Genomic DNA, 27,940 nt, shown 5'->3' with positions numbered 1-27,940 from the left:
GTGAGCTAACCGGCCATCCCTATATGGGATCCGAACCCATGGCCTTGGTGTTACCAACACCACAGTCTCCCGAGTGAGCCACAGGCCGGCCCGAGGTGGTGACTTTCAGAAGTGACTAGGCCACTAGGTCTCTTCCCTCATGAATGGGATTACGTGCCCTAATAAAGGGGCTTGACAAAGGGAGTTTGTCCCCTTCTTGCCCTTCTGCCATGTGAGGACCGGTTCCTCCCATCAGGAGAACACAGCATTCAAGGCACCATCTTGGAAGCAGAGAGCAGCCCTCACTAGACACTCAACTTGCCAGTGCCTTGATCTTGAGCTTCTCAGCCTCCGAAACTGTGGAAAATAAACTTGTTCTTTATAAATCACCCAGTCTCAGGTATTCTGTTATAGCAACACAGAATGGACTAAGACATCAGGTCTCTGGGGAGAAAGGTAAGGGAGGAATGGTGGTGATGGCTGCACTGCACTGTCGGCCCCTGGGCTGTGCATCTATCAGTGGTTCAGGTGGTGGGCAGGGGTCCTACCTGCACTCTTTTATCACTTGGTGGATGTCAAACTCAAAGGCTGCCATCAGGATGTTGTCAAGGGGTTCTGGGCTGCTCTCACCTCCCAGAAACAGGTCCAGGCTGGACTGTGGAAAGGTGATAACCCACTCAATCCCCAGGATAGAAGTCGAGACTCAAGGGGGCAGGCAGGGCTGCTGTATAACAAACCCTGGAGAAAGGTGACAGGTTCCTTCAAAAAGGGCCTAAGGAAAATGCCTTTCTGCTCCCCAGGAAGGTTCGAGTCAAAGAGGCCACGCACAGAATGACCTGACCCATCAAGGAAGCCACCAGGACTCCTACTCCTGTCCCCTCCCCCCTCGGAGCTCAGACTCACCTGGGCATAGAGGTGCAAATCCATGGGTTTTACCGTGGGATGCGAGTATAGGAGCCGAGTCACTAGGAAATGATACCAGTTATTCAGAAGCTCCTTCTGCTCTAACAAGGCAGCTTCATCTCCCAGCATGATCTGAGGAGAGAGACATTTTCTCTGAGCTGTCCAGGGATGACTTCTCTATAACTCTCCTGATCTCAACTAGGGTACTAGATTCAGCTAGAGCCTGAAAGCTCTCTCTGCTCCCAGCACAGTGATGCACAGTGCCATCCAAGGAGAAGCCTGCTCTTGCTGTTGCTGTGCTGGATGCCACAGCCCCCGGGGGAAGTCAACGTGGACCTGACCTGGACTACTTCCCACAGACCTTGCAGAGAGTCTCCAGGTGAGGGCTGGAAGTGAAGGTGCCATCCTGGAGGTGCCGCTCACATTCCTCGTGCCAGTGCTGCCACTTCAGCTCCAGCTCTGTCAGCGTCTGGGTATTTCCAGGCTAAGGGGAGACACTGGCCATAAGACGTCATTGCACCCCAGCCCTTTATGCTGAACAAATTACCCATCTCCCAAGACCCAGCAGGGTGAGGCTGCTCCCACATACACTAAGAATGGGCATTGTCCTCATCAGGTCCCCCAAGGTTCGGCACATGCCTGCAGAGGTGGGGCTGGTGTCGGCTTCCTTGGACAGCATTTGTCGGGCCTCATCCAGCCGGCCCTGCAGCACCAAGATGGTCACCTGGGAGGAGATCCACGACCATGAGCACTGGTGGGGGCCCAGCCCTGTGGAAGGGCAGGAGGCCGGTCTCGTCAACCCACAGTTTGGAGTTCTAACTCCTCAGACACAGGCTTCTTACTGTCCCATGAGTCAGCCCTATCACATCTGGTCTCATGGCTGTACCCCCTCAATGGTTTCCAAACTGCCGGCTGGAGCCCACTACAGGTTGTGACCAACTTTTGAAAAATAAGTGAAATAATAAAATAGAATATATCAGAGTGCATCAAATAAAGCATTGGTTCATAAAAATTTCAGTTCAAATATGTACACATATACATACACTCAATATACATACAGTCAGTCCTCATTATTAATAGATCCCATATTTGTGAATTTGCCTACTTACTAAAATTTCTTTATAATCCCCAAATCAAATGTCATTTTTTTGGCAGCTGGCCAGTACGGGGATCTGAACCTGTGACCTTGGCGTTACCAACACCATGCTCTCCTGAGTGAGCTAACCGGCCAGCCCCCAAATCAACACTCATGGCACTTTCACCATCATTCGTGACATGTGCAGAGCAGCATGAGTTACTTGATGCACATTTTCCCAGCTCAAGTCGAACAAGGGAACACTCTGCCTTCTTGCATCAGCTCTCATACTGTAAACAAGTGTCTTTTTTGCCATGTATTTAGCGCCATGTTTTTTGCATTTCTGTGTTTTGTTGGGCCCCCAAGCATTGCTCAAGTGCTGTCTAGAGTTCCTAAAAGCAAGAAGGCTATGAGATATTAGATAAGCTTCATTTAAGCATGCATTATAGTGCTGTTGGCCCTGAGTTCAAAGTTAAGGAATCAACAATATGTTAAATAAGTTGTCTTAAACAGAAACACACATAAAACAAGGTAATACACCGATCCGTGTGACGAGGCTCTGCAGGAACCTAACCCTGTATTTCCTCTAGGAGCAATGGTTCAGTATTTGCTAATTCAGTGTTCAAGGCAACTTTATTATTATTAGGTTTTTTTGGCAGCTGGTACAGGAATCCGAACCCACAACCTTGGTGTTACTCAAGGCAACTTTATAGACCATAAGTACCACAAATAATGAGAACTGACTTTACAAGTATACTCGTATATGTAAAATATACAAGGTAAAATTTTTTACTATAAGTCATGCTCAAAAAGGTCATAGATATATATGTACTGACAACTCCCAGTTTTTTTCTCTCTAGCCTGGACTACTTTCTCTGAATTCAAAACTTGTGTATTCCAACTACCTAGTCAACATCTCCACTTGGCTCCCTAATAAGCATCTTAAATGTAACATGTCTAAAATTAAACTCCTGGTCGCCTCCAACTCACCAACCTCATCCTCCCACATTCTTCTATTTCTTTTCTTTTTTTTTTTTTTTTAGTCTTTTTGTAACCGGTAAGGAGATCGCAACCCTTGGCTTGGTGTCGCCCACACCGTGCTCAGCCAGTGAGCGCACCGGCCATCCCTACGTAGGATCCGAACCCGCATGGCGGGAGCACCGCTGCGCTCCCAGCACCGCACTCTCCCGAGTGCGCCACGCGGTTGGCTCTTCTATTTCCTACACACCCAAGTCCAATCCATTGGTAAACCCCATGAACACTCCTGAAACTACATGTAGACTCAAATCACCTCTCACCATCTCCTCTGCTCAGCTACTGCTCTTGTCCAAGTCACCATCATCTTTTGCGTGATTTAGTACAATGGCCTCCAGATTGGTCCTTCTGCTTCCACCCTTTGACCTTGGTGTTGCAAGGCTGCGCTCTAACTGACTGGCCAGCTGTGCTTCCGCCCTTTGAAAACCCAAGTCAGATCACAGAGCTCCTACACTCAGCTCTCCAATGTCCCATACCCCACGTGACTTGGGGGGAAACAGCAGTTCCTACTGTGCATCCTGCATGTCAACTAGTCTGCACACATTTATGCCCTTCAACTAATTCAATCATCACAACAGCCTTTACAGACGAGAACACTGTACAGACGAGAACACTAAAGGCTGTTAAGTAACTCAAGAGCTCACAGCTAGTAAGCGGCAGAGCTGGGATGCTAAGCTAGCCATTGTGGTGCCATAGGCCAGATTGTTAACCACTGTGCTATATGGCCTCTCTAAAGGCTGAAGTCCCGGTGACAGCCCAGGAGGCCAGCATCTCTCTACCCTTATCTCCCCAGCTCTCTCTTGTGCTCACACTGCTCCCCACCCCTCTTCCTCTAGGACAGAGCATTCACAGGCCTTGCTGTCTGGAATGCTCTTTCTCCCTTCATCGACATGGCTGTCCTCCTCACCTCCCTCAGGTCTCACACCCACATCACTCATGAGGTAAGCCTTTCTTGACCACCCCCTGCACTCCCAGCCCCCCCACCCTTAACTCCTCTCCAGAGCACTTCGCTACCCGCCATGTTACACATTACTTGCTTATATGTTTCTCTTCCATCTCCCCACCCAGGATGTAGCTCTATAAGGGCAGGAATCTTTTGCCTGTTTTAATCATGGCTGTTTCCTCAGTGCTTTGCAAATAGTAGGTACTCAATAAATACTCAGTGAATGAATCAGAGACTCAAAATCTCAGCCCAATACTTCCTTGAACAAAGGCACTCTCCTTACCTCCACAGATCTCCTGTCACCAAAAGGCCCAGAAATAGTCCCAAAGGCAACAACTCCTTACTGAACTTCAGATTTTGTAAATTTAATCAGTTTTCCATTATTCCAATTGACTACTAACCACCTCCAACTGGGTCACAGGTTAACAGAGGTGAACGGAGAAAAGCGTTGCTCTTACAGACATAGAACACACACATACATACACACCCCCCCCACATACTGATAATCCAAAATGACTATGGGATTATCAATCTTTTTGTTTTTAACAGCTTTTCTGAGTTATAATTTACACACTATAAAAATTCACGCACTTCAGTGTACAATTCATTGGGTTTTAGTAAGTTTATAGAATCGGGCACCATCACCACAATCCAGTTTTAGAACATCTCGGAGGTTGGATGGGTAACCCTCAGTCCCACCAGAGAGGGCTGACGATGACAGAATACAAGGTGGAAGGAAGGGGCCCAGCCTGCATGACATCCTTACCAAGTTCCAGAAGCTCTCGTGTTTGCTGGGATTCTCACTGCCCAGAACATCTGCTGACAAACTGTCCACCTCACACACATGGAGTCGGACCCAGTCAAGGAGGTGAAGGAGGAGAGCGCCAGCTGAGAGGAGAGATTCTCGTCACACACAAAACCTCAGCTCTATCTGCAGCAAATTCCACTTTACCCAAAGCACAGACAGAGAATGTTAAGGCACACAAGTTGACTATGTAGGAAGTGGTTTATCCCTCTTAAGTGGACACAAATGTGGTCTGAATAAAGGACTAGGCTAGAAAAAAGCAAATGGACTTTTACGGAATACTCCCTCTGTGCCAGGCAGCTCCATCTTTCACTGAATCCTGGAAAGGGCTGAACATGGGACCCAGACCTCCCCCCGCCCCCCAGCCAGATTCTTCATGAATACTCAATGTCTTTGTTGGTAATGGCCATTTAGGGACTGGTGCTGACTAGGTGCTAGGTATGCATGATGATAAAAACATAGTAGTCTCTTCAAAATCTCCTGGAGAAGGTAGGCATTCGAACAAATAATTCTAAGTTTCTCATGCTTTAGCAGGAGTGTGAATAAAAATGCTATGGCTACACAGAGATTAATACTCATTTATGGATAACAGCAAACATAAATCATTAACAGAAATGCAAAAAAGTCTGTAGAACCTCCACAGAGGGCTCACTCAAGCCAGGACACTATACTGACCACAACTTAATTCAAGATCAATGGAATAATTTCAACTGGACAGAGTTAGCACATAGGGTTGCCCCACCCCAATCGCTAGTGACAGAATTCTCAAAGTGACTTTGCCCCCCACCACCTAATCCCTCCCCACATCCCTAAACTTTCTTAAGCTTGACTGACCACCCCTTCATGCACTAGTTAAAATTTGTTTTCTCAGTACTTTTCAGGAGTCATCTGCCTGATGTTTGAGGTTTCTAGAAGACACTCTTAATGATTCTTTTTGCAGTCTGACAAAATGTCAAGTTTCTGTCCGTGTTTTGTAATGATTTCTGGTGGTTAAGTTGATGAAAAGTACTGGAAAGAATATTCTCGGCAACAAAACACTCATCACAATGCACAGGAAAGACAAGGAAAGAGCAGAGGATGGCAGGGAACACCTTGGATTCTGGGAAAGAATTATTCCATGCTCACCTGGGGCTACTTCAATAAAAAGAATTTCGCACAGGTTCCAAATGAGTTCCATAGCTGATAATATAGAGACCTAATGAAGAAAAGGAGCCAAGTCTTAACTGAAAATACTCCTGAGATTTGCTCTCAGAGCAAAGGAATAAAGCAGGATTTGACTCACTTGATAGTACTCACTACCCCAACAATCACTGGTATTCCCAAACAGACTTTCCACAGGGCAGCCAGTGAGAGGATTTCAGGTGCTAGGAAGTAGACTAACACTGTTTTATTTTAATGGTTGTAATTTTATTTTGATGTGCATTAAAAAATATAACTAGCACATCACACCGATGATCTTGACGAATTATGGTTTTTCGCAAGGGGCATTATTAGAGTAAAAGAGAGAGAAAATTTTTAGAAAAATATTTAGTAAATAAGAAACATGTGGACAGAGCAAAAATGTAAAGCTGGTATCCAAGGACTGAAGCTTAGCAAATGGTCTATCAAGGCAAAGCCCAGTACAAGATCCAAAAATAAATGAGACCTGGACCCTGCCCTCAGGTATATGCAGGCTCCAATTCCCCACCATCTTTCTGTCCACAGACACCATCATGCCTTGCTGATAAGCGCAAAATAAATGCTTTGCCAACTTTAGAGACAGTGTATTATTCTCTATTTACTAGTGGGTATGAAAAATACCAATATTCTACAAAGGAAAGAGAATTCATCTCCCAGCTCTGACTAAAGTCTAACCATGTGTAGCTCAGTAAAAATGTTCAGTTCATGAGTTGAGTACAGTTTATGAGACTAAGTGGTGGTTCCAAAGCTCAGCTCTGCATCCCAGGTGACATCACCAACACAACGTGGTTAGGATTTATATTTTCCATAAGAACTGAAAACGTATACAAGAATTTATCAAGCAGATCCTTGGGTTCCAACATGCTAGACCTTGAAGGGGGCACCAGGAAGTTCAAGATGATCCCTGCCACCCCAAGGAATTGCCTGTCTACCTGGAAAGAAGAGAGACTTCTGCAGTAACTGTGACTGCAAAGCTACCCCAGGTGGGTGCAAAGATACAGAAGGACACAGTGGAGTCAAAACAACAAAGGCAAGCTCCCTCTTACCTGGCTGCTGAACTGGCGGCCATTGGCTGGATCTTTAGCAGCAACTAACAAAACACGAAACATTTTAAGTGAGCAATGAATTTTATCTTATTGTTATAACTTTATATACCAGGTTCTATGGCTCGTGCCTTTGTTTTTAACCACCCATTTTCACTACAGATTTTTTTTTTTTTTTAATTTAATGGCAGCTGGCTGGTACAGGGATCAAACCCCAGACCTTGGTGTTAGCAGCACCATACTCTAACCATCTGAGCTAATGGGCCAACCTAGACTTTTTTTTTTTAACGCTTCATAAGTTACAGATCAATGATTCTCAAACCAAGGCCCTCAAGTTACAAGCAGCACTTTCAACTGCAACACAGCCACTTTAAAGGTCTCTGACAAAGACATCATCATGGTATGTAAAACTCTACCAGGCATCCAGAAATCACGTGGCTCACATGGTTATGGTGACATTAAACCACCAAGGTCAAAGACCTGGGAACACAACTTTCAAAGAGCCTTAATTTGGCCTGTAGCCTCATACCTGTCAACGAGCCAATCAATTCAATACATTTGAACTTGAAAAACATACTGAAGATGATTACCAAAAAATTCAGTGTTGTGTAAGATGGGAAAGTAAGAGTTTTGGACTGGAATGTCAATCAGATTCTACCTTGACAGACACAGACACAGACACAGACACAGACACACACAGACACAGACACACACACACACAGACACACACACACAGACACACACTGGAATGTCAATCAGACACACACACACACACACACACACACACACACACACACACACACACACACACACACACACACACACACACACACACACACACACACACACACACACACACACACACACACACACACACACACACACAATCCTTACTTGCAACGTGGTGCATTTCTTCCATACACGCTCTTATGACTGACCGGTAGTTTTTACTCACTCGAACCAATCTACAGAAAATGAAATAACATATAAGATGAGCCTAGAACATCTTGTGGTGCCAGAAAATAAGAAAGTGCTCAAAAAAAAACAGATAGGAATTTGCTAAAAATAAATAAATAAAATAAAAAAGGTGGGAGCTAACCTCTTAAGCTAGAACAACTTGAGCAACAAAATAAATACGAGATAGCCCATGGAATAAAATAGTGAGTCCATACTAATATTAATGGCTGTAGATGAAATCCACTGATGGGCACTAAAATTTGTGGGTGAAAGATGGAGAAATAAGATCTACATTGTCTCAAAGTTTCTCCCGCAAGACAGTTATTAGTTACAAAGGGAAAGATGGTAACTTTACAGCGGAAACCACATAAACCAAGTGAACGAGGTCAACATCACCAGCAATAAAACATTAACATCACAAACCTGGTACATGATATGCTGTAGTGAGGAAGACACATCACCACATCTGTGGTATTCCTGCTAATAAGTGCATAAGCTTTGTTCAATTATGAGAAAACACTGACAAACCCAAATTGAGGGACAGTCTATAAAATAATCAATAAATGTTCTTCAAAAGTATCAAGCTCACGAAACAGACTATCAAGAAAAAAGTAAATGCAACCTCATTTACAGAAGAGAAAAAAGGTTATTAGTGGAAAAATTGGTGAAATTCAAACAATGTCTTTAGTTAATCATACTGCACCAATGTTAGTTTTCTGGTTTTAGTAACAGTAATGTGGTTGTATCAGACATTAACATTTGGGAAACTGGGTGAAGAATATACAGACTACTATTCTAACTTTTCTTAAGTCTCAAATCAGTTCAAAATAAAAAGTTCTTAAAAAAGAAAAAGACAGAAGAAAATTATCCACAAGAAAGCAATGCTTGTCAGTTACCAAGATGTATATCATTATAGCAAGAAAAACATTTGTTTTAGAGGAAAAGACCTAAAGGCCACCTACTGGCTCCATTTCAAAATGAATAGTAGGGGGATGGGAAAAAAAATAAAATAAAATGAATAGTAGCTACATCCTGCACATGGCCTGCCAAAGGGCTGGCAGGAGGTTAAGCAACTTGCCCATATTATCTCCCCTAATCCTCACTACTCTGCAGAGAACTACTGTTACCCCAACTTAGAGTCAAGAGCAAAGGCCCGGATAAGTAACTTACCTGGACAAAAAAACAAGCTAACATGCTGGCCCCCATGTACAAAACAGGAGCTACCATCCCACAATGAGTGAGACATTCACATATATATTCCTTCTTTCATTCAGCATACTATACAAAGCACCTACTATCCTAATATACCAGGAGATGAGGAAACAAAGGGTACACACAAATAAGACAGGGTCCCCTGCCTTCAAGGAATTACAGGACTTTATCGTAGAAGATATTTACAAGTTAAAAAAAAAAGGAATTACAGGAGTTTTGACATGTTTTCTCCTTGAAGTGTTAATAGATTTCTATGAGTCACAAATATTCTGTAACAGAGCCTCTTGAAACCAGCGATTGTGCATGTGCAGGCACACATGTATATACACACACCTAGAAGCTGACCATGGAACTGTCCAAATAATTCATTGGTAAAAAGCTTATCAAGGAAGTAATATACCAACACTGCCCATGCCCTAACCATTTGAACAGACACTGATAAAAACCTAACACAGGAGTATCAAACTCCAATGAACTTAAGAATCTACTTGGAGATTTCAGGATCCAATTCCAGAGATTTTGATTTTCATGATCTAAGGTTGGGTCCAGAAGTCTGCAATTAATAAGTACCACCCTGATATTGACACGGTTAAATCATGAACCACATTTCAAGAAATCTTGATCTGTAAATAGTACAATAGTTTTCCGGTCTCTTACCAAAAAAGGTCTCAAAAGTAATTCTTTAAAGAGAAAACAGGTTGCAAACAGCAGCATCCTTGGTAGTATAAGCAGCGTATTGTTTGTATAGGTTGCCCTAAGGAACCTCAGAGACAGACCTTTCCATCAGGTGTTCATGTTTCTGACCTAGTGCTGTCCTCAACCTAGGCTCCAGAATGGTATGCAGGGTGCCTTTGGAAAGTGCCAGAGCACAGGGTTCACACTGGCTGAATCATCAGGTCCCTCTCCACCAAGGTGCAGAACAAGGGGCATGTGATTGAGGCCCTACACAAGGGCTAAGTTCAAGTTCCCTGGCCACCAGAAGATCCACGTCTCAAACAAGTGGGGCTTCACCAAGTTTTAATGCGGATCAATTTGAAGACATGGTGGCAGAGAAGTGGCTAATCCCAGATGGTTGTGGAGTTATATGCATCCCCAACCGAGGCCTCCTAGACAAGGAGTGGGCCCTGGACTTGTGAGGGCTTCTACTGTGCTGCCACTTCCTTACTCATGTCCACTAATAAATCCTACTTTCTGTCTGAAAAATAAAAATTAAATTAAAAAAAGACAAAACAAGACTGTCATTTTTATATTAATTTCCAAATCTCCTAACAACCGGACTTCATTCAGTGACTCTCAAGTGCTTATTCAGCCTAAGTTTCTGCATTGGAGAGTAAATGAAGTAGAGATATAAAAAAAAAAAAAGCTTATCAAGCCAGCAAGTCAACCAACGCCATTTGCACATTCCCTCTAAGACTTCCCAGCCCCAGCGACATACACTGCACAGTACTGAAGCCATAAACTAAAACCAGGAGTCCCTTATTTCTCTAGGTGACCTATCCATCGAGCAAAAGACAAGGAGGCATTTCAATTGGCTTTTCATAATTTAGCTGTGGACTTCGGCACCTAGCAGCAGCCTACTTACTGAGCTTTTCTAGATTTTCCAGTCAATTCTTCCTCTATTCTCTGGAGGCCCACAAAGATTCCATGGGATTCATTGAAGAGTTTTCTCAAGATTTGAGAGTAAACATCTTCATCTTTCCGGATGATAAAGATAAAGGGGCAGTTTGGCACTATCTTTGATTTTTCTGAAACAAAACAGGAAAAAAATTTAGTATCTATCATCATCCTCAAAAGAGAATACACTCTAAAAATTTTAATTGAGTATCTAATTATAAAAGCTTTAGTTTCGGGCCGATCCCGTGGCTCACTCATGAGAGTGTGGCGCTGGGAGTGCCGAGGCCACAGGTTCGGACCCTATATAGGGATGGCCGGTGCGCTCACTGGCTGAGCGTGGTACTGGCAATACCAAGCCAAGGGTTACGATCCCCTTACCGGTCACAAATAAAATTAAATTAAATTTAAATTTAAATTTAAATTTAAAAAAAAAAAAAAAAAAAAAGGGGCCGACCTCGTGGCATACTCGGGAGAGTGCGGCGCTGGGAGCGCAGCAGCGCTCCCGCGGTGGGTTCAGATCCTATATAGGGGTGCCCGGTGCGCTCACTGGCTGAGCGCGGTGCAGCCGGTCACAAAAAAAAAGAAAAAAAAAAAAAAGAAAAAATAAATAAATAAATAAATAAAATAAAAGCTTTAGCTTCTTAGGTCTGGCCAGTTAGCTCAGTTGGTTAGAGCACAACCTTATAAAACCAAGGTCATGGGTTCAGACCCCCTTACCAGTCAGCCACCAAAAACAAATAATAAAAGCTTCAGCTTCTTTGCTACTGATTTCATTTATAAAAAATAAAGTGATAAGGACTATCATTTATCAATTAACCACACATGAATTTTTAAACACAAATGCTCATTCTCAGCCCACAAGCACATTTTGGAATTACTTTTTTTGTTGTTTGTTTTTTTTGTTTTTGTTTTTGACCGGTAAGGGGATTGCAACCCTTGGGTTGGTGTTGTCAGCACCATGCTCAGCCATTGAGTGCACCAGCCATCCCTATATAGGATCCGAACCCGCAGCCTCGGGCACTATCAGCATTGTACTCTCCCAAGTGAGCCACAGGGTCCACCAGGAACTACTGTTTGCCTCCATCAACTGAAATATACCAGAAAAAAGTAAGCTCACTTAATATAAGCCTATGTAAAACTCAATAAATAAGATAAACTTAAAGCAAAAGTTTTATATAACTTCAAAGTCAAGTAAATATTAATTTTATATTACTTTGCACTGCCATTACCCCTAAAACAAAGAATCAAAAACTGACTAAATTATTTTGCGAGAACAATGAAAAGACTTTATGATGATAAATTATAAACCACCAACTTGTGGAAATTTCTTATGTAATAGTTTCTCGAACAGTGTGTGATGATGTTCAACAGTTTGTCTTGACCATGATTTCTGGCACAGTCCACGCCATGGCAGGATCCTAAAGGAGTCAGCTTGGGCTGCCCTCTCCAAGTTGGCAGGACCGCCGGAGGGAGAGCTGTTGGCAAGGCCACAGCTACAAGCACTTGCTACAACCATAAGGGCTCCTGCCTCGGCTTTGTGGTACTGCTTTTGCTTTCTCTTTCGATATTTTGGTTAGCATGGCAGTTCTCTGAATTCCCAAAAGATTATAAAAATAACACAAATAATTTTGCGGTCATTGAACTAAACATTCCCACAGAGGATCCGAGTAAATTGGACAATTTAAAATTATCCCCTTATGATAAGTTGACCACACCAACATATGTTCCAAAAGCACCGCTCATGACTAAATATGAGCTGCAGCCTAATGTAAGTTGGCAAACATCATTTACTGGAGATTATATTAATGGCAAGAGAATGGTTGGTATTAATGGGAAATTATATGATTGGGATAAATTAAGTATATGGGAATGAAACCGTAGAATTCCCTTTACTTGGTGATGTCCAGTTTTAAATAAATCATTAAGAATCAGGTGTTGGGATAAAAATATATGCTGTAAAATTATTAAACCTGCAAAATTAGTATATGTGCTGCCGAAGCGAGCACAAACCTGCAAAATTAGATCTTAGAAAAATAAGAGAGTACACCTAGTTTTGTGAGGGATGGTGCTGTGCACAAGGACACTTTAACATTTTTTTTTTTTTTTTTTTTTTTTTTTTTGTCGTTTTTTTCGTGACCGGCACTCAGCCAGTGAGTGCACCGGTCAGTCCTATATAGGATCCGAACCCGCGGCGGGAGCGTCGCCGCGCTGCCAGCGCAGCACTCTACCAAGTGCGCCACAGGCTCGGCCCGACACTTTAACATTTAGATCAAGATTATAGGGCCACAGCCAATGCATAACCTTAAAATGTGCATAATGCTGCTCAAATATCCACTGTTCTTTTTCCATATGAACAGAAGGTTCATTCCATTAGAACATAAAATCATTAGACCCCCATTAGAATTTAAATGTTAACATTTTTTCCTTTTAGCAAAGTTGTATTTACATTTAAGAATAGATCAAAATAGCTGCCACCCTGTTAATAGGGTGGATATTAACGACAGCTTGCTAAGAGAAAAAGGTCACAAGATAACTTCAAGACAGTGAAGAGATGGTTCTGATCTGATAACCTGATTCCAGGAAAAAGAAGCACGAGTTGATCACCTAAGACATGCTGACAAAAGGAAAGGACTGGCTGACCTCTAAAAAAGTTTCTTCCCTGCTTTTTGGACTATTGATTTAAGCTTGATCCAAAACCTCCCTGCAGAGAAAAATCTAAATAAAAGGCACTGTCTCGTGCTCTACTGGGCTCCAGCTGCAACACGCTGACAGCTGCAGAGAGCGAGCGTGCATATTGATGCACTGAGGTCTCCGTCTGTGTTTGTTATTTTCTTTTTTTTTTTTTTTGTCTTTTTCGTGACCGGTAAGGGGATCACAACCCTTGGCTTGGTGTCGCCCGCACCGTGCTCAGCCAGGGAGCGCACCAGCCATTCCTATATAGGATCCGAACCCGCGGCGGGAGCGTCACTGCACTCCCAGCACCGCACTCTCCCGAGTGTGCCAAGGGTTCGGCCCGGTGTGTTGGTGTGTTTGTTATTTTCGCCGACCCTCTCCTTCCCTTTTCGGGTACCCACCCCTCGCTGAAGCTGGACTTCAGCAGATTTCAATAAGAATAAACAAAAAAATAAAGAAAACCTTGTGTTTCCAGTAATCGAGCACAACCTAGAAATGCTGATAAACTTCCCGTTAAATATGAAAAGAAGCCATTCAGACATATTTGCAGAAGATTCTCTCCTGAGTAACAGCCCCTATGGTAGATTCCACTGCTCTGCCAAGGTGGGGATCTTCAATACCTACACATTCCATAAGGACTTAGCGACAGAAGGAACAATTCTTAACTATAAAATCAAGAAAAACTACACTGCTTAAAAATCACATAAACTACACACCATATAATTTGCCAAAATTATAAGAATTTCAATCTTCTCTTCATAAAGAGTAAAACTTTCACGTTTGGATAAAGACCCCACCAAAGATTTGCAAGAAAATCTCTTCAACATCTCCTGAGATTTCCCTCTTGAGAGGAGAAAGCAAATCAAATGTCAAGATTTCAGTTTTATCTTGCTACTGGGGGAATCCGTATTGGGGGAAAAAAGATCCATATCCAACAACTGATGAAACTTAGGAAAACCAAGCCAAGGACAAGCCATTTCATTCTCCAGCTCCATCTGTGCCTCTGGTACTATGGATCAACTCAGCCTACAAAACTCATTCAACTGAGTTCACACTGTGAGCACAAAAGTGATGGCCATAGTATCTGCAAAGTTTCACAATAAAGGGGCTGCTATGAAAAGAATCTGGTCACTCTGGACAAGAAAAAAGGGGAAAAAAATCTTGTTTTTAAATATAAAGAAAACCTTTCTTTAACACTAGGAAGACTACTGTTAATTTTTTTCCTGGACTTGATATCTTCCAGGTCTCATAAGTCAATGAAAATCTAAAACAGCTAAAGTTTCAAAAATGGAAATGGTACAAAATAAAATTGTTTCAGGGCTGGCCCGTGGCTCACTTGGGAGAATGTAGTGCTGATAACACCAAGGCCACAGCTTCGGATCCCTATATAGGGACAGACGGTTAGCTCACTTGGGAGAGCGTGGTGCTAACACCACCAAGTCAAGGGTTAAGATCCCCTTACCAGTCATCTTAAAAATAAATAAATAAATAAATAAATAAATACATAAATACATAAATACATAAATTTGTTTCGTGCCTCAGCTAGTCAAATCTGAGAGAATAAAAACAACCGAATGCGCCAGAATAGATAACCTGCAAGAAAAAAAACCAACTACCTTTTTTGTTGAAGGAGGTTTCACATACCAGCATCTCCCCTGGACCCCAGTCAAAACACATTTGTTTCTTCTTGGAATTCACTCCTGGAATCAACTAGTAAAAATAAGGCACAGAAACTGTTATTCTTACCAAAGTCTTTGCTTTTTAATCGACTTGTAAGTATAATCCTAGAAATCAGTGGTCATGAAAGTTATTAAGTACTAATCCATGTACACAGCAGTGTGTTGTTGAGATTAACCCAGTCTGCTGAACCACTAACAATCCCTGAATAAGCAAGTGACCTGTGCTGGGCTCCTCAACCCAGCCACCCATCTCTCAAGTGTTGATGAAAAGGCAAGCTACACCCTAATCAATTCCTATAGTAACTTAGTGATCTGTAGTTCAGAAAAAGGGAAGTGGGGAAAAATTTTTAAAAAAAGAATCAAACTGTTTATTACTCACTGAAAACAGACAGACCTCCAATCCCATGGCTTCTGTGCCATCTCTCCGATGGTGACTCTAAATTTTTCTCTCCAATTCAGACCAGTCCCTTTGAGGTTCAGTTTCACACATCCAACTGCCTAATCCACACCTCTGTAGGTTATCTAACCTATACAACTATATCTAGAAAACATCAAGAGCCAAAAAGGAACTCTTGACACCCATCCTCAACCTTGCACCTCATTCCACACGTGCACTCGGATGAAGGCTTTCCTAATTACTATAAGTAATCCTTGATTCTTCTCTTTCCCTCACTACCTATGTCTGATCTATCAGTAAATCCTGTTCTACTCTGAAATAAGCCTGCATCTAATCACTTACCCCCTCTACCAGTCAAATCATCATCAGCTCTCATCTGGACCACTGCAACAGCATTTCTCAGTCCCTGAATGATTCTCTTAGATGGTTATTATCTACTCTGTAAATAGATGAAAGTTCACAAAGGCAGGGCACTCTAGGATTTTCATTCACTGCCTAAAAGAGACCCTAGTACACAGCTAGCATTCCTTAAATATTTCTGGTAACGTATTCGGTGGCAACAGTCTGGCCTCAAGACAAGCGCATTCAGTTCTTTGGAAGGCCTACTGCAGCCATGCAACAACTAAACAATGCTTATGGGACTCTTTCCTACGCTGAGCTCTAGAAATTCAACAATGTATAATATAGTCTCTGTCCTCCAAAACCAGTAGTCTATTGAGAAAGTCCAATAAACAGGCAGTCAGAAAAGTGGAGACGTGCTAAGCCAAGGGCACACACTGAAACACAGGAGAAAATCTGACTTAGCCAACTCTTAATGGATGAACAGGCTAAGCAAAGCGAAAAGCATTATACACAATGATGTTGAAGGAAGTGAGAATATACATATATATATATATATTTTTTTTTTTTTTTTAAAGGAAAAAAGTAAGGGGATCTTAACCCTTGACTTGGTGTTATCAGCACCGCACTCTCCCAAGTGAGCCACAGGCCGGCCCCCACAAGTGAACATCTATATGCAAAAAAATGATCCTCACAGCATTTACAAAAACTAAAAATTAACCTCAGACACAACGTAGAGTAATATCTATGAAACCTGAAGAAAGCATAGTAGAAAATCTTTCTGACCTTAAAATAAGCAAAAATAGAACAACCAAAGTACAAACTATAGAAGAAAAAAATTTATAAATTGGACTTCATCAAAATTTAAAACTTTTGGGCCAACCCTGTGGCTCACTCGGGAGAGTGCGGCGCTGGGAGCGCTGAGGCCGCGGGTTTGGATCCTATCTGAGGATGTGGTGCGGGCGACACCACGCCAAGGGTTGCGATCCCCTTACTGGTCACAAAAAAAAAAAAGAAAAGAAAAAAAAAATTTAAACTTTTGCTCTTCAAATGATACTGTTAAGAAAATGAAAAGGTGAGGGCCGGCCCGTGGCTCACGCAGGAGAGTGCGATGCTGATAACACCAAGGCCACAGGTTCTGATCCTATATAGGGATGGCCGGTTAGCTCACTGGCTGAGCGTGGTGCTGACAACACCAAGCCAAGGGCTGAGATCCCCTTACCGGTCATCTTTAAAAAAAAAAAAAAAAAAAAAGAAAAGGTGGACTGGCCTGCTAGCTCAGTTGCTTACAGTATGGTGTTATAACACCAAGGTCAAGGGTTAGGATCCCTGTACTGGCCAGACACCAAAAAAGAAAAAGAAAAAGAAAACAAAAAGGAAAGCCACACACTGGGGGAAATATCTGCAAAACACATACGAGGGTACTTCAAAAGTTTTGTAGAAAAAAAGAATTTAAAGACAATAGGAATCCTTCTATGAACTTTTTGAAGTACCCTTATATTTGATAAAGGACTTGTATCCAGAATATATAAATAATTCTTACAATTCAATAATAAATAATTTGATAACAAAATGGGCAAAAGATTTTTAACAGACACTTCACTAAAAAAGATATACTAATGAAACATAAACACATAAAAAGATGCTCAGTATCTTTCATCATTAGGGAGACACAAATCAAAATAATAAGCTACCACTATATACCCACTAGAAATGGTTAAAATTTATTTATTTATTTATATTTTTAAAATTTTTTTAAAAGATGACCGGTAAGGGGATCCTAACCCTTGACTTTGTTTTGTCAGCACCACGCTCAGCCAGTGAGCGAACTGGCCATCCGTATATGGGATCCGAACCCGGGGCCTTGGTGTTATCAGCACCGCACTCTCCCGAGTGAGCCACGGGCCGGCCCGAATGGTTAAAATTTAAAAAGACTGACCATACCAAGAGTTGGTGAGGATATGGAGTAACTAGAACTCTCATATTTTGCTGATGCAAAAAATGGTATAACCAGTTTGGAGAACTGACCATTTCTTTTACCTAAATATGCATATATCCTACAACTAAGCAATTCCACTTCTAGGTATTCACCCAGGAAAAATGAAAGCATGTGTCGGAAAGAAATCACGTCAGAAAAAAAAAAAAGAAAGAAAAATGCAACAAAACCCAGACCTGTAGAAGAATGTTCGTAGCAGCCTTATTCCCAATAGACAAAAACTGTAAACAACCTAGGTGCCTATCAACAGGAGGATGGCTGCACAAACTGTGGTATATTCATACAAAGCAATGATACTCAGCAATAAAAAGGAACCACCTACCGATTCACGAAAGAGATGAATCTTGAAAACACCGTGAGTTGTTATAGACACAAAAAAGTTACATACTGTATTAAAGTTCAAGAACAAACAAAACTGCCTTCCATTGCAGCAGCTGTTGAAGAGCAGCAGCCGTAGCTCTGCACCACCCCATCGCCATGGGTCTCAACAAGGGCCACAAGGTAACCAAGAACGTGAGCACCTGAGGCATAGCTGCCGCCATGGGAGCCTGACCAAGCTTACAAAGTTTGTGTGGGACATGATATGGGAGGTGTGTGGCTTTGCCCCATACAATTGCTGTGCCGTGGAGCTGCTCAAGGTCTCCAAGGACAAGCAAGCCCTCAAATTCATCAAGAAAAGGGTAGGGACACACATTTGCACCAAGAGGAAGCAAGAGGAGCTGAGCAACATCCTGGCTGCCATGAGGAAAGTGGTTGCCAAGAAGGACTGAGCCCTCTCTCCCCTCTGCAAAATAAAACCTTTACAGGGAAAAAAAAAAAAAAAGACAAAACTAACCTATGGTAATAAACTCAAGAAGTGGTTGAGGGGTAAGAATTGACCGAAAACAAGCATGAGGAAGTCTCATTAGTGTCTGTGCTTCCTAAGGGTGCTTGAACCACATGAAATTATACACATACGAGTATTTTTCTGGGGAAAGAGTTGACTGTGACTTACATCTCTCAAGAATCCTTGAATCAAAAGGATAAGACCACAGGTCTAGAAAAACTTCAAGATTCGAAGATATACCAGTTCCCCAATGTTCATCGCAGCACTCTTTACAATAGCCAAGAGTTGGAACCAGCCCAAATGTCCATCATCGGATGAGTGGATACGGAAAATGTGGTATATCTACACAATGGAATACTACTCAGCTATAAAAACGAATGAAATACTGCCATTTGCAACAACATGGATAGACCTTGAGAGAATTATATTAAGTGAAACAAGTCAGGCACAGAAAGAGAAATACCACATGTTCTCACTTATTGGTGGGAGCTAAAAATAAACAAATAAATTCACACATACACACAAAAAAACCCCGGGGGGGTGGGGGGGAAGACATAACAACTACAGTTCCTTGAAGTTGATACGACAAGCAAACAGAAAGGACATTGTTGGGTGTGAGGGGGGAGAGGGAGGAGGGAGGGAGGTTTTGGTAATGGGCCACAATAATCAGCCACATTGTATATAGACAAAATAAAATTTAAAATAAATAAATAAATAGAAAAACTTCAAGATTTTTCTGTCTTTGATTTTTCTGTCTTAAACATCTTTGAATCTGCTAATTACTAATTTGCCTTTATGTGCTTTGCTAAGAGGAAGCAGTTGCCTAAAGAGCAGACACAGCTATAAAGGATAAAATAAGAGTATTCTGGATTATTCATCAATCTCTTGAAGGTATGATTAGAGTAAGCCCAAAGAGCAGATTCAAACTCAGACAAGACTGAGTTTGACTCCATAGTCTAGAGTCTGAGTTCAGGGAGACTCAGACTCTAGACTATGGAGTTCTACCAAGATAATGCCCCTCTGTGAGGCTCTGCTCACAATGCCAACCAGTTTACTATCTGGTCTAACAACAATGCAGAGCTGAGTTACCACAAGTATATCACTACTGAGGGTAAAAACCAGCTTAGAGCATATTCACCCTCTTTGTAAATGCATGGCTCAAAATCAAAGTAGTGGCTAGCTCTCCAGGGTTGGACAGGGTACTAGTAAGGTTTCCCCATCCAAAGATTCTGACACATAAGTGGAGGAAGGAATGGCAAGAAAATACATAGTTAGAAAAAGTACTAGTGATTCTAATATTCTAATTCTTTTTCTTGCAAATACTGACATACTCCTTGAGGAATATTTAACAAAGTACTTTATATATGAATTTACTATTTAACACTCTACAGTAGTAAGCTTCATAGAGAGTAAAAATCCACATTAACTGCTGTTTAAGATCTCCCATCTTGTTTTGTCTAGTTAGCTTTGAAATGACTATTTTCAATTTTTGGTTTGGGGGCCGGCCCGTGGCTCACTCGGAAGAGTGTGGTATTGATAACACCAAGGCCATGGGTTCGGATCCCATATAGGGATGGCCAGTTCGCTCACTGGCTGAGCGTGGTGCTGACAACACCAAGCCAAGAGTTAAGATACCCTTACTGGTGATCTTTAAAAAAAAAAATTTTTTTTTTTGGTTTTGTCACAGACTGCTTTACAATCTGATGGCTCTAGCTGTGCAGGCATCTCAACTTTCTAAAAAGCGAAAACACAAGGCCAGGTAACTTACAGTTTAGTGGGACTTACAGGTTACCAAGAGTTAAGAAATGCAGAACTCTGAGAGCCCATAATGGACAGACATTTGACCTAGTCAGGGAGATTCAAGGAAGGCTTTCCAGAGAAAGAGACCGCTGGAGCTTGCACCTGAAAAATGAGATAAACCAAAGAAGGAAGAGGAGCATTGCAGGCAGCAAGAACAATAGGTATCTCGTATTCCCATTTCGTATCTCCTGTGAACTTCCTTATAAACACCACAGAACATTCACCCTCGACATACTGTCTTGAGAATTCAAACGCAATTGAATGCAGAGCGATAAAAATAGGAATAGTCTCCCAAGAGAATAAATACGTTTAACAGACCATGGGCCTCCATGGCACGACAAGCAGAAGCCAAACTCACGGTGCTGGGATCTGGAGCTTAGTGTACCTAGAAGGAAAAACGCCCCAATTCCTCTGCTTGGTCCGAGCCCACTCTAATACACGAGAGGAAAAGCGAGAGAAGTAGAAAGATCAGGAAGACAGGAAGGGAGCGGGATGGAGTGGGACCCGGGGCCTGGGCTGGTGAGTATACAACGGAGAAGTCCTGCGACTAGTACTATCCAAACCTAGTTCCTAGTTAATGCAGCGACCTCCGGACCATAGCAATTGAGCCGAAGGAAAGAACGGGCGCCTGGCGGTCCGCGAGAAGATAGACAAACTTGAGGTGGCTAAGCAGACGCAGTCCTCGAACCGCCAGGGCCAGCAAGCCTGCTCCGGGCGCCCTTACAGTGACTGCCGGATCGCCATCGAGCTCCTCCATAGTGCCGCGTCCAGGATCCTTAAATCGCGGGGCTGCCCAAGCTCCCGGATCAGGCCTCCCGCTCCGAGCCCGCTGCGAGAGAGGACCCCGCGCGGGCGCCTCCTGCAGCGCCTGCAGGCCCAACCCCACAAGGGGGCAGGGCCGTCTCTTCTCAGCCACGGCCCACCACTCTGCGGCCTTCTACACGTGTGCCTCCTTCCTGGCCTCGACAGCGCGTCATGGAAAACAGCGCCAGGGGCAGCCTGTCCTCACAGTAAGGCTCTCGCCAGGTCAGGCGGCGCCGCGGACAGCCCCGCGCCGGGCTGGGAGAAGGCCCCCGGAGACCGCGGGAGCGGCGGGAGGAGGCGTGGCTGTGCGTGCTTGGGCCGGGGTGGCTGTTCTTGCAGGGGGACTCAGGGCCGGCCAGGGTCCCAGGGAGCCTGCCACCCCTCCCGACTCTGGCGGTCCTCGCCGGCTCCTGGTCTCCACTTAAGTGTCGCAGCCGCTTTGGGCGAGCCCCGACGGTCCAACGGGCTTGTGTCCGAAAGCAGTCTCAGCCACTCCCACCCCAAAACACAAGCGAGGCATGCGGACAAAATTGATGCAGCTGAAGTAACTGTGCAATCGAGACAGCTGGGCTTGCTTAATTAAACACATACTAATTTTGTTACTTCTCCGAGAAAAAGCAAAACAAAGCACTCAAATCAGGGAATCCCTGGCCTTGTTATGGAAAAGTCAAAAGTGCTCCAATAACTTCAAGCAGTTAAACTATTATTATTATTATTATTTAAAGATGGCCGGTAAGGGGATCTACATTATTTATTTTTTGATTAGCATGTAACACATTAAGAATGGTACTGGTTCTAAATTTCCCAATAAATAACTTTTTGAACAAACTGAAGATAATTAGTAATTTAAAATTAAGTCTTAGGAAGCAATGTCTGAAAATGTAGCAGCTTTTATTTAGGAAATAAATTTGATCTAAAAACAAGACAAATATATCAATGTTTTATCTGAGGAAAATGCTTATTTCCTTTAAATTATTCCAAATAACCTATTTGGATTGATGAAAATAAGATGACTTAGAGTGATTAGGCAATTTCTAACTGTCACCCAATAAAGAATTTGTTCTAAAAATAAATAAAATAGATACAAAAGAGAAGGGCTGGCCGGTTGGCTCAGTTAGTTAGAGCATAGTTTTGTAACACCAAGGTCAAGTGTTCAGATCTCCGAACTGGCCAGTCGCCAAAAAAAAAAAAAAAAAAAAATAGAATTTGTTCTTTTGAATCACAAATGTTATGGAAACGGAGAAAAATCCCCTGGCTATCATAATTTGTTCAAATCCCTATCACTGAAGTCAGCCATCTGTAGGATGGAATTTATTGCAGATTTGCAAAAAACACAACTGTTTACCATCTATATCTTGCAGCAATTTCCAAATGTTTCCCAGTGTCACTGAGTGTCTCTGACACGAATGGTGTGGCTATGAAGTATTCGAAATTGTGCATTCATGTGCATTTTCTAAGAAGTATATATAAAGAGGTCTAATATTTTCCAAAAGTATTTTTTTGTGGTTTTTTTTCTTGGCAGCTGGTGGTTTGGGGATCCAAACCCTTGACCTTGGTGTTGTCAACACCGTGCTCTAACCAAATGAGCTAAAAGTATTAAATAAATATTCAGTACCAGATAAATCAAAAACTTTAAAGTACTATAGGTATTATATTTGCTCTGGCTATCCAATAGTCTTCCAGCAGCAGAAGTTAAAGCCGAAGGTAATAAGGTAATGATAGTTAAAATCATCTTAATCTCTCTCAGAGAAAAATATGCTCAGGAACAGGATGAGGAGAAGGGAAGAAAAAGATAACAGGACAAAAGACAAAAACAAGACAAAATAAAACAAAACAAAACAAAAAACACCCTTTTCAAAACAAGACCTGAAAAAAAAGATTGAACAAATAAAAACAAAAGAACTTGGAAAGTCTTAGTGCTATAGTTCCTTGACATATTAAGATTGACAAAATGTCATTTGAAGATAATAAAAGCACTGAAATTGTTTGATCAAGAGTACTGGAAATATTGTTTGGTCTAAGACCACTAGTGAGCCACGGGCCAGCCCGTCAGAACTTTAGTAAGATGAAAAGAATAAGTTATTTCTAGGCTGGCCCCGTGGCTCACTCGGGAGAGTGTGATGCTGATAGCACCAAGGCCACGGGTTCGGAGCCTATATAGTGATGGCCGTTTGGCTCACTGGCTGAGCATGGTGCTGACAACACCAAGCCAAGGGTTAAGATCCCCTTACCGGTCATCTTAAAAAAAAAAAAAAAAAAAAAGAATAAATTATTTCTAGAATCAAAACTAATTTAAAACAAAGCATACCTATTGTACAAGAATCAAACCAGAAATCACTTTTAAGTCACTCCAAAATCAAGCTAAAAATCAGTCTGAGAGCCTTATAACACCAAGGTCACAGGTTTGGATCTCTATGCTAGTCAGCTTCAAAAAAAAGAAAAAAAGAATCAGTCTCAGAGAAGCCAGAGGAACTCTGCTAAAGATGTGGCCTATGTAAAATATTAAGTGGATGCACTTTAATACATCTTAATAAATCTAATGCTTCCTAGCCTGCAGAGAAATAAATACATCATTTCAAGAAACATAATTATTCTGAAAAACAAGGTAGAAATCTATTACCAAGAGTCATACAAGGTCAAGGGTTGAGATCTCCTTATTGGCCAGCCCTCCCCCCACCAAAAAAAAGCCATACAGATGTTTATGTACTTTGACCCAGAAAGTCCTCTCTTGAAAATTTATCTCAAATAGGGCCAGCCCATGGCTCACTTGGGAGAGTGTGGTGCTGACAACACCAAGTCAAGGGTTAAGATCCCCTTACCAGTCATCTTTTTAAAAAGAAAATTTATCTCAAATAATTTACAAAACACAAAAGATATGTGAATTTCAGTATATGCTATATATAACATAAATAAATAAATAAAACAAGTGTTTCAACCTCTGCACTATTGATATTTTCGGCTGGCTAATTCTATGATATGAGAGTTGTTCTGTGCATGGTAGATTATTTAACAAACTCTCTGGCCTCTACTCACTAAATGCCAATGGATCCTTCAACAATTGTGACAATCAAAAACGTCTCCAGATATTCCCAATGTCCCCTAGGAGGCAAAATCATCTCTGTTGAGAGCTATTGGCACAAATATTTAACCACAGAGAAATAGCTAAATATATCAATGAGATATTATTCACCTATTTAAAAGAACTGTGAAGACTAACAAGGACATAGAAAAGTCTTTCTAGAAGTTTTAAAGCTAAAAAGAAAAAGAAAAAAAAAGTTCTAAAATGAGGGTTGGCCGGTTACTCGGTTAGTCAGAGAACAGTATTGTAACACCAACGTCAAGGGTTGCATCTCATACCAGCCAGCTGCCAAAAAAATTTGGGGGGGGGGGCCGGTCCGTGGCTCACTTGGGTGAGTGCGGTGCTGATAACACCAAGGCCACGGGTTCGGATCCCATATAGGGATGGCTGGTTAGCTCACTGGGTGAGCATGGTGCCGACAACACCAAGTCAAGGGTTAAGATCCCCTTACTGCTCATCTTTTAAAAAAAAAAAACAAAAACAAAAACAAATTTTTTTTTTTGCACCATGCTCTCCCAAGTGAGCCACGGGCCAGCCCCCCCCCAAAATGTTTTAAAATAGTTACCTTTTGTCCCCATAATTGCACTTCCCAGAAATAATCAAAAGGGATTTTGAAAAAAATAATCACCAAAAAAAAAAAAAAGGAAATAAATGAATTTTAAAAAAAAGAAGTCTCTCACAGTTAGAAAAGTCTCTCACAGTCATTGAAAGGTAAAATTCCTTGGTTTCTATTAGGATGACAAAAAAAAAAAGGTACAATTTTATAAAGAGAAAGTTTAGTAAAATTTTGTAAAAAAATTCTGAATTTTGTAAACAATAAAAGGTATTTATAGATATGAAGAAAAATGACTGGCAGGAATGAGTATTATTAAAGTTTTACTTATTGGGCCGACCCTGTGGCGCACTCGGGAGAGTGTGGTGCTGGGAGCCCAGCAGTTCGGATCCTATATAAGGATGGCCCGTGCGCTCACTGGCTGAGCGCGGTACGGATGGTGACAAAAAAATTAAATAAAATAAAAAATAAAGTTTTACTTATTTATTTTGGTGGCTGGCTGGTCTGGGGTTCTGAACCCATGACTTGGTATTATAAGACTGTGCTCCAACCAGTTGAGTAACTGACCAGGCCTTATTAAAATTTTAAAAAGCTGTCTCTTAATTATGTTTACCAAATAATTTTAAATTTGAGTAAACCAAAAATTGTGTATTTCTACAATTATGTAAAGAACTTTAGGGCTGGCCATTTAGCTCAGTTGGTTAGAGTGTGATGTTGTAACATGAAGGACAAGGGTTCGGATCCCCATAGAGGCCAGCCACCAAAACAAAAACAAAAACAAACACATATGTTCAATTTAGGGATAAAGTAAATCAGAGTTGATTTACTTGGGGCTGGCCTGTGGCTCACTCGGGAGAGTGTGGTGCTGATAACATCAAGGCCATGGGTTCGGATCCCATATAGGGATGGCCGGTTTGCTCACTGGGTGAGTGTGGTGCTGACAACACCAAGCCAAGGGTTAAGATCCCCTTACCGGTCATCTTTTAAAAAAAAAAAAAAAAAAAAGAAGTTTACATACGGATAAAGATTGGAAATTAGAGTTGAGAAATAAGTGTTGTGTAGAGTTATGGGAATGTGGGTGTATTGAAATTTTTATTCTTTTAAAAACATTTTACTGATAGATGTTTCAAATATATAGATACGTACATATATACATACAAATGCACATATGTACAGGTACATAAATAAAGCCATGTTCGTGAAAATCTGCTTTATAGGCCTAATGTTGTATATATGGCCACATAAGACTTTTTTTAAAGAAAATGTAATTTTATTAATATATTTTTTAACATTCTAGGATGTTATTGCAGAGGAGTTGGGAGGGCAGGGGAGAGGGGAAAAGGGAAGCAAATGGGGTGGAAGAAGGAGGAAGGAGGAGGGCAGGACCAAGGTCCATTGCACCCCCCTCATTCCCACAGGGGAGACTGGGGAGTTTCAAGAGGTAACTTGGTCATTGCTGGGCTAGGTGCAGATGTCAAGAGGTGTGGCAAAAGCCCTCGTGCCCCACCGTCCCAGCTCGGGAACCTGGGCCACCCCCCCTTGCTGCAGCTTGGTGGTTGCTGCTGGGCTGGGCCACATAAAACTTAAAGTTGAAAAGTAAAATCATAAATGTGACAAATTTATTCTTGGAGGAGTGAAAGTTGCTCTAGCCATATGGTTCTCAAACTTTAATGATCAGAATTATCTGGAGGCCATGTTAAACCACTGATGCTTGGGCCTTATCCCCAGAGCTTCTAATTCAGCAGGTCTGGGATGGGGTCCAGGTATTTGCATTTCTAGAGTCGCCAAGTGAAGTTGTTATTGTCCAGGGGATCACCCTTTTTTTAAAAAAAAAAAAAAGAAAGGTGATGATACCTGCTCACAAAAAGTTTACAGGACTATTTTCTAAGTTAAGTTTGTGCAATATGTATATCAATAGTTAATATAAAGTATTGTCCAATATGTATATCAACTTTCAGTGAATGCGTGGTATTGAGATGGGATAATATTTCCCTACGTTCTATACCCAAACTGATACTTTATTATTATTATTATTTTTTTTTTAAAGATGACTGGTAAAGGGATCTTAACCCTTGACTTGGTGTTGTCAGCACCACGCTCACCCAGCGAGCTAACCGGCCATCCCTATATAGGGATCCGAACCTGTGGCCTTGGTGTTATCAGCACCACATTCTCCCGAGTGAGCCACGGGCCAGCCCTCAAACTGATACTTTTAAAGAGCTATGTACTAGGTTCTTGTACTGTACATTGACTGCTCATACAATCTTAGTTCTATCTTCTCTCCAGTTTTTTTTTTTTTTTGGTGGTTGGCCAGTATGGACATCCAAACCTGTGACTTCGTGTTATAAGACCGTACTCTATCCAGCTGAGCTAATCGTCCAGCCCTTGGGCCTCATCTTCTTTGCCATCCAAAGTGGAAAATTGGAAAGTTTCTACAACATGATCACAATTATGCCTCCAGATTTCCTGCAGTATCGAGGAATTTGAGGAACTCAGTGTTCACACACAAACAGCTCAAGTACTCAACTACACTTTGAGTGTGAAGGAAATTTGATGGTTTAAAGTACACACAGTTTAGTCATCTGTATTATAAAGGTTGTTATGTGTGTCTCAGGGTTTTTGGCAAAGATTTAGAGCTCTAAACAGACTGTGATTCTTGTTCTCTTGCCACTTTTAGAAATGAAGTTTTTTTTCTTTGTCACCTGACCCAGTGGAGTACATTCAGGTGGTTCACTCTATTTTCACCCTCTATTTCTAATACCAATTATTGATTATTTAATTAGATTCCTAGAGGAATTAGGCCTTTCTTGCCCAACTTTCTAATGGTCAAAACTTCACTGCACAACACCCTACTTATTCATTCACGGCCAGCCCAAATATCTGCTTTCATGGAGCTCCCATTCTGCTGGAAGAGACAAACAAACAAAAATTTAAGTCAAGGGCCGGCCTGTGGCTCACTTGGGAGAGCATGCTGCTGAAAACACCAAGGCCGCAGGTTCGGATCCCTGTATAGGGATGGCCTATTAGCTCACTTGGGAGAGCCTGCTGC

General features: G+C 41.9%; 1 protein-coding gene and 2 pseudogenes across 4 annotated transcripts in view; 2 read left to right on the top strand and 1 right to left on the bottom strand.

Annotated features, from left to right (window-relative positions):
- The window catches only part of NUP85 (nucleoporin 85), a 29,438-nt gene extending 8,070 nt beyond the window's left edge, over positions 1–21,368 (bottom strand). Inside the window, exons 1-12 of one of the 4 annotated variants that reach the window (XM_063080713.1) lie at positions 21,180–21,368; positions 20,424–20,557; positions 15,035–15,128; positions 10,714–10,876; positions 7,857–7,927; positions 6,966–7,009; positions 5,866–5,935; positions 4,702–4,823; positions 1,472–1,606; positions 1,244–1,366; positions 883–1,014; positions 528–634 (exon numbers count right to left, since the gene is read on the bottom strand). In XM_063080713.1, coding sequence (XP_062936783.1) covers positions 528–634; positions 883–1,014; positions 1,244–1,366; positions 1,472–1,606; positions 4,702–4,823; positions 5,866–5,935; positions 6,966–7,009; positions 7,857–7,927; positions 10,714–10,876; positions 15,035–15,095 — 1,028 coding nt within the window. In that variant the 5' untranslated portion in view covers positions 15,096–15,128; positions 20,424–20,557; positions 21,180–21,368. Of the gene's footprint in view, positions 1–527; positions 635–882; positions 1,015–1,243; positions 1,367–1,471; positions 1,607–4,701; positions 4,824–5,865; positions 5,936–6,965; positions 7,010–7,856; positions 7,928–10,713; positions 10,877–15,034; positions 15,129–18,823; positions 18,890–20,423; positions 20,558–21,179 lie in introns of those variants that run through there. The other 3 variants (XM_063080714.1, XM_063080712.1, XM_063080715.1) reach the window with 3 other exon arrangements.
- Positions 9,782–9,907, top strand: LOC134365318 (small nucleolar RNA SNORA70; annotated as a pseudogene).
- Positions 17,795–18,599, top strand: LOC134365034 (large ribosomal subunit protein eL36-like; annotated as a pseudogene).
- Positions 21,369–27,940: the final 6,572 nt, after the last annotated feature.

The sequence above is a fragment of the Cynocephalus volans genome, chromosome 16, assembly GCF_027409185.1.
Source record: "Cynocephalus volans isolate mCynVol1 chromosome 16, mCynVol1.pri, whole genome shotgun sequence".
NCBI classification, from domain to species: domain Eukaryota; kingdom Metazoa; phylum Chordata; class Mammalia; order Dermoptera; family Cynocephalidae; genus Cynocephalus; species Cynocephalus volans.
Note: the sequence above shows the minus strand (reverse complement) of the source record. Positions and strands in the feature narration are given on the sequence as shown.